Source organism: Chenopodium quinoa, unplaced genomic scaffold, assembly GCF_001683475.1.
Source record: "Chenopodium quinoa cultivar QQ74 unplaced genomic scaffold, ASM168347v1, whole genome shotgun sequence".
Lineage (NCBI taxonomy): Eukaryota > Viridiplantae > Streptophyta > Magnoliopsida > Caryophyllales > Amaranthaceae > Chenopodium > Chenopodium quinoa.
In genome coordinates, this window is record NW_018744662.1 from 463,811 (window position 1) to 479,637 (window position 15,827).

General features: G+C 32.0%; 1 protein-coding gene across 1 annotated transcript; it reads left to right on the top strand.

Moving 5' to 3' along the window:
* Positions 1-12,879: 12,879 nt before the first annotated feature.
* On the top strand, positions 12,880-14,307 carry LOC110701888 (chlorophyll a-b binding protein 5, chloroplastic). The gene is made up of 2 exons (XM_021879492.1): positions 12,880-13,106; positions 13,509-14,307. The coding sequence occupies exons 1-2, from the start codon at positions 12,964-12,966 to the stop codon at positions 14,158-14,160; spliced, it is 795 nt and encodes a 264-aa protein (XP_021735184.1). The 5' UTR covers positions 12,880-12,963; the 3' UTR covers positions 14,161-14,307.
* Positions 14,308-15,827: the final 1,520 nt, after the last annotated feature.

The following is a 15,827-nucleotide window of genomic DNA, read 5'->3' on the forward strand; positions in this document are numbered from 1 at the left end:
TTTTCTGTATGACAAAAGGCAAACATCCATTTGGTTTATTTTCATGTAAAAATTGTTTTTTTCGGATGATTTTTGCTTTGTTCGTGAAGAGAATAACCAGGGAAGATGGAAACTGAGGTGAAAAGATTTGGAGCTGAAGTGAAAAGGCTAACAGCCAGAGAAAGAGCAGCATTAGGTGAGTTTCTTGATCCTCTAGGCCTTCAGTTTTCGGTATACTTGAATTCTTTGGCAGGTATCTTACTTTGTTTATGTTTAGTTCATTATTCATGATTATTTTTTTGGTTTTTATTTTGGCGAATTTGAATTTTAGGATTTGGGTATTGTTTATTTATGCACTGAGACTATTTTTTTCCCCGAACCGGTGCATTTAATATTTAACGTGAATTCAGCTCAATTTCCATGCAAGAGGCCGGGTTTCCATTTCATTGAGAGGTGGGGATGTAGGATTACAATTACTAAAAATGTTAAAACCATTAAATAGTATTGTTTATTTATGCACTTAGACTGAATTTTTTTCCCTGAACCGATGCATTTAATATATAACGTGAATTTAGCTCAATTGGCAATTATATTGTACTTCACATCTTTTGGGTAATGAGGCTGGTTTCCACAGGAAAGCTTTGAAAATTTTTGGTATTGTATAATCACCATTCTTATAATTCAAAATTTTGAGAGTGACTAAATCATAAGAAAACAAGGATACAATCTATATTGATATTTGATTAATTTTGAAGTCTTGAGCCTTCATTCCACCCATGTGAAAGTGCAAGTTAGTTCAAAGTCATTCTCTTACGTGTGTATGCCTTCATATTAAATGGGACTTCAACATATTTTGATACGACTTGTGATTTCCTGGTGTTGCAGTTCAATCCGGATGAAATAGCTGCGTTGTGAAAGATTTCAAGGAGTATGAAATGGGGATTGTAATGTAGAATTCTTGGTCATTGAACAAAATCAGAATTTCCAATGGGATTGAAATCTATCCCATATTCAAAATAATTTAAATATGAGTGTCAATTTTGTAATCATTAGCTATTTACCGTTGTAAATAATACGAGTAGGTTGAATTTTGAAATAATTAGCCATTGCCCCAGCTCAATTTCATTCTTAAGTTACTGGTTTAGGTACTACTTTATATTATACATGTACATTTGTCTGAAGACTTAATAGCGATATTTATTTTTATAATGCTTTAAAAATATATGAACAATAATCTCTAAGTCTTTTAACAAATGTATTGGTAAAATATTTCCTTAAAAAAAATTTAGGTATGATAGGAATTAGGAAGTATAAATAATTTCTAAACGGCTATTCAATTAAGGGGTGCTTGGTTCACAAAATGATATAAGTTTGGAATTATGAAAGAAATTAGGGTGGTGTGAGTAAGAATGAAATTAGGTTGATACGAGGTTGGAACTTGATTCTTAATACATTGTGTTTGGTTTTATTTGTTTTAAAAAAAAATTTAAAGGTGTGGTATGAACAATACTTACCTCCCCTACCTTGTTGGTTTGAGGTATAATTTAAAATTTAGATTTTTCTTAAACAAACATTACTGTCAAAATATATTCACATATATCTTAACAATTAGGTAGGGGTTTTACTCATTCCAACCTCATTCCTCACACATAGACCTGGTTATTAGGCGGGTCGGGTTGGTGTGGGTCGGGTCAAAGAGGGTCACATTTTATAGGGTCAGTATTGGGTCGGGCCGATGCGAGTCGCGGGTCAATAGTGGGTCGATAATGGACGGGCCTACAAAATATTAATTACAATAAATATTAAACAAAGCCATTATTAAATACATATGAATACTAATTTATCTATACACTTATTTTTACATTATTTATTTTCTTTATCAATTAAATTGGAAAAATATTTTGGCCGTATATTGAACCTACCCAATAAGGGCCCTGACCATTAAAAAGCCCTATAAGTTTGGCCCTGACCCTATTATCATTGTGCTACCCTACTGAATAACCACCTCTACTCACACGTAAAATCTACGAATCAGACGCCCCTTTATACTTTCTTGTACACTGTACCGTCCTGAAAATCCCCTTACATTCATAAGATTTAAATGACTTTATTGTTACATATTAACAATTGCTTAATAACTCAATGATTCTTATATTAACAACAATTTGGTTCTTAAGAGGGATGCTTAATATATGAAGTCTTTGAGTTTCTTACAGTTAGAGAGAGACATAGATTGAGAGAGCGGGAAAGGAAGAGAGAGAGAGAGGGAGGGAGAGAGAGAGAAAGAGAGAGAGAGAGAGAGAGAGAGAGAATGCTTTATAAATTTAGTAATCAAATGATAATACTTTTTAGAAACTTTTTAATGTGCTCAAAATCGTAAAAGACGAGTGAAAGAAAGAGAAAGCTAAGGGAAGGTGAAACATAGTAAACAGAAGGGAGAATTTCTAAGATTAGATTTGGATAAGCTTACTTTAATAATCAATAAATGTTATTGATTAACCAACATGTTTTGTGACAATTATGAGAAAGTCAACTAATTAATAGTACCTTTACAACAAAAATTTCAGCACAATTTTATACACAATGACAAAATCGTGCTAGATTCATGAGATTTTTTTTTTAATGTTTGTAAGACCATAGTGATATATAGCTTTAGAGACAGATAGACAAAGGAGGGGGGATGGAAGCAGGAGGAGTATAAGAGAGCAAAAAAGGGGGGAAGAAGAGAGCGAGAAGAGAAGAAGGGGAGATAAAGCAAGAGAGGGAAGGAGAGATAGATAGATAAAGAAAAAGGATGAGAGAGAGAGAGAGAGAGGAAATCAGCAAAGAAAATGGTTACAAGATAAAGAAAAAGGAGCAATGAAAGATAGAGATAGCATGCCAAAAAAGAGAGAGGGCATGCTAGGAGAGGAGAAGGCATGCAGGGAAAGGAAAGGGGTCGAGAGAGAAATAGAGAACAAGGGTCCAAGAGAGAGAGTGAGAAAAGAAGGGTTGGGAAGGAAATGGGAGAAAAGAGGGGGAGGGAGGAAGAGGGGCTTGAAGAAGAGAGAGAAAGAAAAAGAGGGGGGCTAGGATGAAAAGAATATAAAGGAGAGAACGAGATATAGGGCAAGGAGAAAGAAATAGGGCGTTAAAAAAAGAAAGAGGTTGACAGTGATAAAGTGGGAGAGAAGGGGGAAGAAGTTTAAAACTTTATAAAAATCTGAAAATTATTTTATATATGAAATCTTGAAATTAAAGCTATCTTTAAAAATACCTACATTATATAGTAGGTTAGTAAGCTTTAAACCCAAACAAAACATCAATTCAATGTAATTAGTGACTTCAAAAACAGTAAATAATAATCTGAAAAATTATTTCTTGAAATTAATCTTTAAAGTTTAAATTACACTTTAAAGAGCACGAATCACCGAATTGGTTCCCTCCCCCCTAAATGAATAGGTTGATCTACACTCAACAGCAAAGTTGATGGTAACAATAAACTCTAATATAATTATATTGTCGATGGTTAAATTCACTTCGCGAGCAACATATTTATATTAGAGATAATCAATTGTTATTTAGGTGTATTGTCAATATAAAACATTTGTTATATGTTGACGACTAAACATCTAAATGACACTCGAGTAAAGCACTCAACCAAATAAGCTCGACGTTTACGTCAAGCAAATGGAGTCAACTTCCACCGAATGAAGCTTACTCCTACCAAACATCTCTTGGGAAAAATGGTTGTAATTTTTTTTTGGAGTTATTTGTAATCTTATATAGTTTTGCATGTTGTATGAAATTGAAATATATTTCAAGGTATTAGAATATCGAGGTAAAAAAAAAAAAAAAAAAAAAAAACACATTGAGTTGTATTTTTTTTTCTTCCTAATATATCATCTAAAACTTACTTACTACAATTATTGTCCATATAAAAGAAAAAGTACTTTGTTATGTTGAATTAGTTTATAGTTTGTCTGCAATTTAGACATTGTAGGACTATAGTTTTATGAACAATGCAAGTTAATATAAAGCTAGATAAGTTTTGAAATAAAAGACCTAAATTCTGTTGCGACAATAACAAGCCAAATTAACCAAACAAAAAGCATCCATGTAAAAATGGCTGAACTTCAAACAGTTTTTCAAATTATTTGAAGCTCCGTTGATGGAGATTGATGATAATGCTGCAAGTATTTATAGCCTAGACTCTAATTAACAAGCTCCTCTATCTTCGGTAACTTTCTTGAACTGTTCATCTTATAAGTACGGCACTGATGCAAAGTTAAAGCCACTACATTTGCCATGCTTGCTGATCCTGATAGTGCAGTGCTTATGTTTCTTTTGCAAAAGAAAACTCAGCAAGTATAACCTTCTTAAAGTTAAGTCGAATAAATGATCATTAGCTACGGATTATGCAAAGTTCTTATAATTGAAACAAATTTCTTTGACATTATCTTATAAATTGCTCCAATTTTAGCTGAAGCAGTAATTTGTGTATAGCTAGAGTGATCATTATACGCTAACCAATCAAAGAAAAACAAAATCAGCAATCAAAATGCGACCAATTACATTAACACATAAACAACGACTAATTACACACTAATCACCGAGGTGAAATCACCAAATTGGGGGATCGCACGCTGGCCAACAACTAGTAAAAGAGTAAAAGAGAGAAATAGTAAAAGTGAGAGAGACAAAAGCATTTATATTCAGGCTTTGTGATGTTATTACTTCTTAGGTCATAAGTAAGTATAATGCACTACCTGATTGGATTTCTTTAACCAGTAATACCTCAATAAAATAATATTTTCTACAAATTAAAAAAAATCTAATGTTTTTAGAAAAAGTAAAATGGATAAGGATAGGGTGGATTAACTCTTGAAATTAAACTCTCAAATCTATATATCATTATATTTCATTTTGTATATTTGTTTATTATCTCTTGATCTCTAACAAATTATTTGTCTATTCAAATTTTTTTGACATAAATTTCATATAAATGTATAAATAAGGTACATTTTTTTTCCTTGTGTTATATGTTTTAAATTTTTTTAATGAAAAAAACAACTTATTAATCAGATATTTACATAAAACCATTAATTCTATAATAATATTTTTTTTTATTAATTTAATTCCTAATATCCCACGAATTTTAATTTTTTTAAAAGTAATTAGATTATACTCATAATATTTTTGATTAATTTTCTATTGTTTATTAAGGATATTTTTTTTTATTAATTTTATGTAATTTATTCCCCTAATAAATATTTTGATAAGAACCTTAAAAAAAATATAAGTACACATATGCAACAAAATATATATACTATTCATCTTCTATTACGATAGAATTACACCCATATCTCTGCTATCCGATAAAAGTCAACAAATACAACATATTAGAAAAAATTAAATTAATATAAAATTAATCTCTATAGTCTTATATTATAAATCATTATATTTACCCAGAAGTGAATAGTTTCCGTGAAATTGATCTAAAATTTGTAATTGTATAAAATTGAAACTATGCATAATAAATCACTTTTTTTTGTTGTCGCTGACAATGCGTGCGATTTGTAACAACTGAATACCTAATGGAGTAAAAGTAATAATTCAATCAATTTTAAACGAAATTGTCGAACAAAATTGGCTTTAATTGAGGCATGAGATGAATCACCCTATAATGAAAAATAAAAAATTAAGTTAATTTAATGACTTGATTAAACTACCTAAATCACAAAAAATTATTTTAATCATAAAATTAATTAATAAAAACTAAAAAGGTTTATTAAAAAATTTAATAAATGTAAATGATTTACAAAGATATAATACCTCCTCATCCAATAGGACCATCATGCGAGAAATTCGTACTTTGATTTTCTAATCATTTTTGCTCGAATTTAATTCTCTGATTAAATTAGATCAGCATGTAAAAACAAGATTCAGTAAACAAAACATAAACATATAGTCATTGAGTATCCCAAATAAACACAATGTAAGCAATAATCACAAATATGCGTTTAAACATGGGATTTTAAAAATCAAGCTAAAAAATAACCCGGCCATTGATGACCTAATAAAACTGACACAAAATTCGCTTGATTTGGTTCTCTATTGATACCCAATTTTGTTTATGTCGTATGATGCGTCAATTTATAATAATAAATGTCACAAATTTTAATTTAATTGTAATCAAGAAATAATTTATTTCAAAATTTATCTTATAATGATAGATATAAATCCTATATCTAAAGATGATTTTTAAAAAAAGATAATTTTTAGTTTTTTTTAATAAATTAAATTCTAATAAATCACTATTCGTTTTTTTTACCTACGTGAAAAATTCTTAATTTTCATAGGTCACTTTTGTTTAGGTGGCAAGTGAATTTTTAAATTCTAAAATAAAATTGAAATCTAATTTTTAATTGGTCGAAAATATACCTTTGCTCGTGTGGCGCTTCGAATGCTCTTGAAAAATGCATACTTTATTTATTTACAAGTATATTAAATTTAGACACTTGGACGAGACATGTTTATCAATACGAAACTTTGACCATTAATATCTTTAATTTTTCATCATTGTATATATCATAAAATGTTAACATTATGAAAATATACATTGAGCATTTATACCAATCCAACAAAATTTTGTATCATAAAATTTGCTTTTTATATATACATTAGTTAAAAAAAGGGAAATTTTTTTTGGCAACACTATATTTTTTTTTATATTCTCAATAATAAATTGTAAAAATTCCTATTATCTTTTGTAAACTCTAAGGGGTCATTTTGTTCGTACAGGGGAATCAGAATGAAATGAACAAAGGGAATGAAGGAGAAAGGAATGGTTTGACCCTGATTTAGCCTGATTGTTTGGTTGTGTCTAGCAACGGAATGAACTACTCATTAATTCCCTTTATGACTGTTTGGTTCAAGTCGGGGAAGCAAATTACGAGTTTTAAAAATCCTTTTTATTTTTTTCTGATAGAAACCATGAAAAAAAATTGTAGTATTTAACAGAAATCTTCTTGTAAATTCATGAAAAATAAAATGGACATTTATGTATATAAAATTGGAAAAAATTGAACATTGTTTTTTTTTTTTTTTTTTTTTTTTTTTGGTAATTGATAGTCAGCCAACATTAAAGGAATTTTTTTTTTTTTTTGTAAATTCATGAACATTGAACAGCACTGTTCGTCCTTCCAAAAACAAAACAAAAATTTAAACCAAACTCTTGAACAAACATACAACCATGACTATCAATTGCACACAATAATTTAGCAAAAATAGGAATAAAGTATAGTTTCCTTAACAATCATGAAAAAAGAAAAAGCTAGATTGAGGTATAAAACATGAATACAAAATAACAAGAACATGAAGAAAGATGGTCGGAGATTGTTATCAGTGCTAGTAGCTCGTCAGAAGCAGTCGGAGATCATCGTCGGTGCTCGTAGCCCGGTAGCCGCCATGGTGGCCGGAGCTTCGGTGAGGGTGACGGCTATTGGGGTTTTTAGAGTTTGAGAGGAGAGAGAGTATGATGCATGGTAATGAAATGGGGAATGAGAATGGAAAAGTCTAAGGGGGGTTGGGGGAATTAGTGTGGAACTTATTTGATTGGGTAAACTCAAAAACAAAAGTGGGTAAAGGAAATAATAGAAAGTAACAAACAAACAACAACAAAGGGAATGTACCCTATTCATTCCCTTTCCCTTTGATTATTACCCCAAACCAAACGCCCCCTAATTTATTATAATTATTTGATGGTGATATTAATGATGTTTATATCTAATTATAAGCCTAACCATGGTTAATTTTTATAATAACTAGCTAAAGTTCTGTGCTATGCACGGTAAGTGTAATTTTTTCTGTAAATAATAATTATATATAACAGATAAAAGTGATGCTTTAAAGTAATTTCTTTAATATCAATAATATGAATCAATTTTATTACGGAGTATTACTTTTTTTTTATAATCAAAATCTAATATTACTCCGTTTATTAGATAATTAAAAAGGTGTTGGAATAATATTTAAGTAAATGTGTATAAAGAATTATGAACAGTAATATTTTTTTGTCATAAAGATAATATAAAAGATTTGGAAGGATATTATTAGTTTATCTCCAATGGTGCTTTTTAAGGACTTGCTTGTAAATATGAAAAATTATAAAAGTATTGCTTAACTATTGGAGCACTATTGAAATACCTGCTCTCTTGAGCAGTATTGCTGAGTTAAGCTACACTGATTGGAAATTTTAAATATTTATAAATAAAATTAAAAATATTTTTTTTTATCTTTTACTAAAAAATTAAATATTAAAATATTATTTTTCATTATTATCAACTGTTATATAGGTTGGTGATATTGACTAATCTTAATTCTAGCATATAGCTAGGTAGGCTTTTTTTTTTTTTAAAAAAAAAAAATTGACTACAGTTTACAAGATATTTTTTTTTTTTTTTTTTTACAAGATAATATGTTTAAACATAACACATTCATTCACTTGTATGTTGTATGTTTCACTTTTCATTTTTTTTTCTATTTTATTTTATTTTATTTTTTTACAATTTTTAAATTTAAATTTTTTATTACTTTATAGTGTAGTAAATAAAGTATTACATGCAAGCTACAAAATTTTATAGCCAACCATTGGAGTACTTTGTTACTTGAAATATTGATGTGACTAATCAAGATATAGCTAGCTTACCATTGGCTTACTTTTTAGCTAAAAAAGGTTGTAGTTATAAAAGTTGACGTGGCAAAACAAGCTACAACCTTTTATAGCTTATCATTGGAGATGCTCTTATAAATGTATCAATTTTTTTTAAATGTTAAAAAGGAAAGGGGGTTTTGGAGAGAAAATACAGCACCAGCATGCGACACGTGTCACTCCTAATGTCTATTTTTGTATTAAGTTATTGATTGATTAAAACAATATAAAATAAAAAAAACTGTCCTCACACTCCCCTCAACACAACCCAACCACCCCTTGTCCCTACCCCTCCATTGTCGGCGCAACCCCTTCCCTATGCCAGCGTCCAACAACCATACTTCATTACCCACCATCCTTCTTCCCTTACCGTAACAACCCAAGCCCCAATTTATAACAAAACCACCATTTTCTCCCACCTCAAAAATCAGCCCCAAATTCTTTCTCCTCCTTCAAACCGTCAAAAGTGGAGAATTTTCCTTCATAGTCCTATCCAGATTTCGACAAATCTTCTCCCCAATTTTTGTTAAGGGATTTTTTATAGAAAAATCTGACTTTTATCACCTCACAAAAATCCAAAAATTGCTTTTAACACCTCCACAATCAATCATTTTATTTTACCACCTTATAAAAAATTTAAAGTTAGATTTTACCACCATACCTAACTCCGGTGGTAAAAAAATAAATAAATAAAATAAAAAAGACAATTTTTGGGTTTTTGTCCGGTGGTAAAAGTCAAAATAACTTTTTTTTTTTATTAATTCAATTTTATTTACTCAGAATATCATTATTCGTATGAACCCAAATTTCATACAACCAAAAATCATTCAGGAGTGTTATTGATTAAATACTTAAGTAATTCTAAGGATTCCCACGTAGTTAACAAGAAAAGGAAAAAGGAGCTTCATCACCATCACCCCACCACACAGCCAAAATTGGGGGGGTATTTTAAGGGGATGGGGGAGAGGGGGTAGGGTTGCCAGAAGGGGAGGTATGGGGTTGTCGGCGAGTGGAAAGCTGGCACTGCCAAGGGACATGGGTCAGGTGGTACGATGGTGGTTGGGTAGGTGAGGATGGAGTTATGTAGACACCCATTTGTGTCTCCCTAAAACCAAACCCAGTGATGAGTACCTTTCACGTCGAATCATAATCGAATGAAGTGAAAGTGTGGAAAGTTTAGTATTGCGGATAGTTTAATTTCTTTTCTCTTCTCTCTGTTTTTGAAAACTTATTTTAAGAAAACAGCCAATCTAATTTGGTTGGTCCATGATATGGGTCCAATAATAGTGTAATTGGATGGGGCTTGACAAGAGCTTTCCAACAATATATTATAAGCCCAATTCCGATGAATATTGAGGAAGTTATGGCCAATTTACCAAACTGGACCCGGTTTGAGCCTTATGTGCGGCCCAATGATCTAGGGGAGGGCCTAATATGATTTATCATTCCTAATGCAATTAGGAATGGTTTTAGTCTTCTAGAAGGTTCTTTTCATTCCTAATTCAATTAGTATTGATAAATTGACTTTTGTTCACTTTTCAGAGTTTTAATTAAAATCAAAGAGCATTTTTGAGGAAAAGTTACGATTTTATCCTCCTGTACGGAAAAATTTATCAGATTTTAGAAAACGCGTCAAAAACAAGATTGGCGCCTGGCGCTGACGTTGGCGCCTGGCGCTGACGTTGGCGCCTGGCGCTGACGTTGGCGCCTGGCGCTGACGTTGGCGCCTGGCGCTGACGTTGGCGCCTGGCGCCAATGGCTAATGGCTGGCGCCAACCTCGTTTTGCGTGCGCCAGACTCTGTTTTGTTAATTTTATCTTTTTTGGCTTATTTCTCTATAAATAACGTATTAAAAACTCCGTTTTCATTCACCTACAATCAGTTTTCATTCGCAATCATTAATTCTCTAATTCTCTCTTAATCATTCACCAATTCTCATCAAGTTTTCTTGATTATTTCATCTCTCTCTCTTTCTCTTTTCTAAACTTGCTTTTCAAATACAAAATTCCGCATTCATTAGATCTAGAAACACCTAGCCATATTCGAAATTGTCTTCGCCCTAGACGTGAAAAGTTTAATTTTTGAGGGTTTGGTCCCAAATCTCTCTTTCAATTATTTAATTTAATTGTTTTGATTATTATTTTCCTTGAAGTTACTAACATGTGTATTTTGTTATTAGAAAGAGGTACGAGGCATCAAAGTAAGTGCTTTAATGGTTTTAATTGATATTATGATGTAGAAATCATGTTTAAATTGTTATTATGATATTCCTAATATCATGTTAAGGGAAAATGTTATAATATCAAATATGCTTATTATGATTCTTGCGATGCTTCCTATGTTCTTCCTAATATTTATGATTGTTAGTATCTTGTTAGGGTTAAAGATTTGATTTTTATTGCTTAGTGACATGCTAGGGTTTGTTATTAATCTTGTTAGTATCATGCCTAGGATCTTGCTATTATTATGCTTTAATATTAACATGAACATGATTATGTTTATAATTGTTATAATTTATGATGATTATGAATATTATTATTATTATTATTATTATTATTATTATTATTATTTTGATGATGATTATTTTATCTATGATGATATTATTATTATGATTATTATGATGATTGTTATTACTATTATTATTCATGATTATTATTATGATTATTATGTTGCTTGATATTTATTGTTATTGCTTGATCACACCTTTTATGCATGTTTAAAGGGAATTTGCACATGCAATCGTGCTTAATAAGATAATTAATAATCTTGTTTAGGGTTAATTTGATTATAATTTCGAGTGATCGCCAATAATAGATTTATTTGTTCATTAATATTCAACCAACATAGATAAACAGGTTTAGGGTTAAACCTATTGATTGCATGTTAGTCGAAAAGCGTACATGAATACGATCAGAATAAAATAGAGGCCTATTATTAGGGCAGGTTCAACCTCTTTTAGGTTTGATTTGTACCATCATCCCCGAACCCTTATTTGGTTCTAGACTTTATGGAGTTGACGATCTCTTGGATCGTTAAGGGGTGTAACCTTCACCTCGTGAACGATTTACAAGTTCCTAAAACTTGTTGGCGACTCTTTTGCTCTATCTTCTTTCCCTTTGGATGCCACCGTACTTTAGTGTATGATCACAGTGGGGTTCAAGCATGGGGATTAACGCTTGAAATATTCCCTACAAGTTATTATTTTTTTTTTATTATTATTTTAGTTGTTTCAGTTTTATTTTTAATTTTTTATTTAAAATAAACGTTAACCATGGTTAACCATTTAGTAAATTATTTCATTAATTTCACCATTAGAGAATTATACTCCCTCTGTCCCTAAATTTTTGCCCTATTGCAAAGGCATAAATTGGGGTCAAACATTATAAACTTTGACCATAAAATACTCTTAATTTATAAGTGATAATATAGTCATGAGAGATCTTATTGGATACTTTTTATTGTATATTAGATATTACCGTTTTAAGACGTTTGTTGGAGACCGCGAAAAGTCTAATGGGGCAAAAAAAAATAGGGACGAAGGGAGTAGTTAATTAGAGTTTACCAATGATAATAGGTATTTTTACAATTTACTACAGAGAAAATTAAAAAATATAGTATTATTAAAGAGAATTTCCTATAAAAAAAAGTCAGATCCAAAAATAAATAGTGTAAAATACTATTCACATACAAATACTTCCCCATTCCCTAATATTGCATGCATGCTTTGCAACAAATACCAGTTAAGAAAGATTTACACAACATTACCATATATGTATATGCTTTCTTTTATCTCTCTCCACATCACATAGTCCCTATTTTAATCTCTCTCTTTCTTTCTTCATCTTAAATTATCCGTCTTTTTCCTTGTGATACAATATTAAGAGAATGAAGAAAGTAAGTATTCTTTCCCCTATGATGCAATATGCCAATATAGATATGGTTTTAAGATAAACAAAAACTGAAGTAAACCCATCTAATGCAAATCCAACAGTTTGTCCACAAAGTTAGTGGTGTACATTATTCTAAAAAATAATATCCAAGAACAAAATCTTACAATCTTAGATGGCAGAAAAACAGCCTCTCTTATCACCCAAAAAATCAGCATGAAAATCCATACATTAAGATGATAGCCAATAGGAAGATGGTGATGTGTAAATTTCCTCATCCACATCATAAGCCACAAACATCAATAGTATATATATAATCAATCAGTTTATAGTAACTACCAACTCATAAAAAACACCACACTAGCAAAGTAGAATAGCAGATAAACTAAGTGTAGCACTACTACTATGGCTACTTCAACCATCCAACAATCTGCATTTGCTGGGCAGACCATCTTGAAGCAACAAAATGAGCTCGCTCGCAAGGTTGGTGGCAACGGAGGCCGGTTTTCTATGCGTCGTACCGTCAAGAGCGCTCCACAAAGCATATGGTAAGTACCTCAGTCTCCTGAGCTACTCGGAATTCAATAAACAAGCGATGCACTTATTTAGAAACAGAGGGAATATGATTTAAGAAAAAAACTAGTTATACTTAAACTAGTCATGTGAACTTTCTTTTTCAAAGTAGAAATTAACTTTTGCAAAATGTTTAAGGTTTTAATTGAATAGATGAATCAGTACTTGCAATCATAGGTATATTTTGTCATGTACAATCAAAATTTAGACGACAATATTACTATATTACAGTTTGCAACTAATTTTCTTAAATTTTCAATAAATACTTGTCACTAAAAAAGAGAAGAAAATAAAATAAAAATTAGGAGTTACATAATCTATTGAAACAGAACAAATGTGTTGTTGTAAGCTTAATAACATCTGGAAATAAAATGCAGGTACGGTCCTGACCGTCCTAAGTATTTGGGCCCCTTCTCAGAGCAGACTCCATCATACTTAACTGGTGAATTCCCTGGTGACTACGGCTGGGACACTGCTGGACTATCAGCAGACCCCGAAACCTTCGCCAGGAACCGTGAGCTCGAGGTGATCCACTCTAGGTGGGCTATGCTTGGTGCCCTGGGATGTGTATTCCCTGAAATCCTGTCCAAGAACGGTGTCAAATTTGGTGAGGCCGTGTGGTTTAAGGCTGGATCCCAAATCTTCCAAGAAGGTGGACTCGACTACTTAGGAAACCCGAACTTGATCCATGCCCAAAGCATCCTTGCTATCTGGGCCAGCCAAGTTGTCCTCATGGGTTTGATCGAAGGCTACCGTGTTGGTGGTGGACCATTGGGTGAAGGGCTCGACAAGGTATACCCAGGTGGAGCTTTTGACCCACTTGGTCTTGCAGACGATCCAGAGGCCTTTGCTGAGCTGAAGGTAAAGGAGCTCAAGAACGGGAGATTGGCTATGTTCTCCATGTTCGGGTTCTTTGTACAGGCTATTGTTACCGGCAAGGGTCCCATTGAGAACCTCTCTGACCATCTTGCTGATCCAGTCGCTAACAACGCCTGGGCTTTTGCCACCAACTTCGTTCCTGGAAAGTGAAAACTGATAGGATGTGTAATAACTTAATGAGGAATAGTGTGAACAAATGTATGCTTTGCAGTGATGGGCAGTGAACTTTGAGCCATGAAGTTGATGTAACTTTGTACAATGGATCATGAGTTATCAAAATTATTAACTACTTCGTAACTGTCTTTGTGCATTTATTTTTGTCAACAGACAAACAATAAAGCTTAAGTTTACCACTAGCATAACATTTCTGATGCATGTAATAAGATTATGAATACACAGCAACATTATCAATCACCTAGTGTCTATAGGGTTTGGGGATATCCATATAATCGTAGTCTTATCTATGGACACGTACACAGACACCGAGGCATGTTACTAAAGAACCAGAAACTTCTCAAGTTTTCTTTAATCTTGCCAACATCTTTCATCTGGTTAGCACAAAACTCTTCTAGTGTATAAAATTGCATCAACAGGACAATAGTATAAATTCTGTAGTCTACCAAATAAACCGATATCAGCACAGTCCAATTTTATGTTGACATTTATCTCAGTAGTATCAAGGTTAGCTCATCCCCATTGACAGTGAAAACCTTCTCCATCAAGCATAGACAGGTTTCGGTTATAGGCTTAGCTTCCAGTTGCAATCAGACATTCAGGATATAAACCCGGGGCAACGTGCAATCTTAGCCTACTGTTCTATCACGTCAGTCCATATCAAATGGAGTAACATAAGGAAAAACATAGTAATCATAATCCATGATCCCATATAACAGAAACAGGTGGATCATCACAGATTAAATCAGGCAAACTTGCTATGTCTATGTTATGACTTTGTCAGCAAAAACTTTCTACTTTCTAGTAGGAGCAATAAAATATTACAGTCACTGCATGACCTTAAAGCGCTAAGTGGGACTAAAAAAGCAAATAAACTAAATGCATATGGCAATTATCAGCCTCTATGACGTTAGTCACATTACTGAAGGCCTTAAGTTTACAAAAAATAATTGGTCCAAAGCAGCGCAGGAGCTTACTACTTAAGTAAGACAAAGTATTAAATTGGCAACACAATTCTTGACAGACTCAGCAATTATGCATCGACTTGGCAGTACAAAAGAGTAAAGGATCCCTAAGATAAGTGGAAAACCAAGTACATTATCAGCTAAAATTGTAGAGAGATCACCTATTTATCTTAGACAAGTCTGACATACTGTTCTAAGGATATATATGCCATAGATAAAATCTAAACTAATTGGAGAATTGGATATATCTGACATACTTCCAAAATTAGCTACCGAATTCAGTAATTTTTTATTTTTTTAACTATAATCCCTGAAGTAAGAAGTTTTGAGTTACTATCTTTCCTAATTTGTCAAGTTCCTAAACTAAATGGATGAGATAGCAAACATGGAAAATTCTCTATATAAAGATAATTCTTACCTGATGCTGTTCTGAGCTGATTCTATACTCTATGCTTCAGAGTTGAGACATAATATATGATTACCATAGATAGTTCCGGCTGACACTCCATCAATTGCACTCTGGAAGACACTCTGCTACCAAGATAGTTCAACTATTGCAGAATACGTGCTCTCCCAGTGATCAAGAGTACAAATAAAGATTATTTGCAACACATCAGGCATGTCTGTAAGGCTATAAATCTCAGAATAAAATGATGAAATTATATCATCATGAAGTCA

What these genes read in the sequence shown, in the direction of transcription:
- LOC110701888 (XM_021879492.1), top strand. Translation starts at nt 12,964, where the DNA reads ATGGCTACTTCAACCATCCAACAATCTGCATTTGCTGGGCAGACCATC. An exon ending in AGCGCTCCACAAAGCATATG is followed by an intron (nt 13,107 to 13,508) that starts GTAAGTACCTCA and finishes AATAAAATGCAG; the next exon opens with GTACGGTCCTGACCGTCCTA.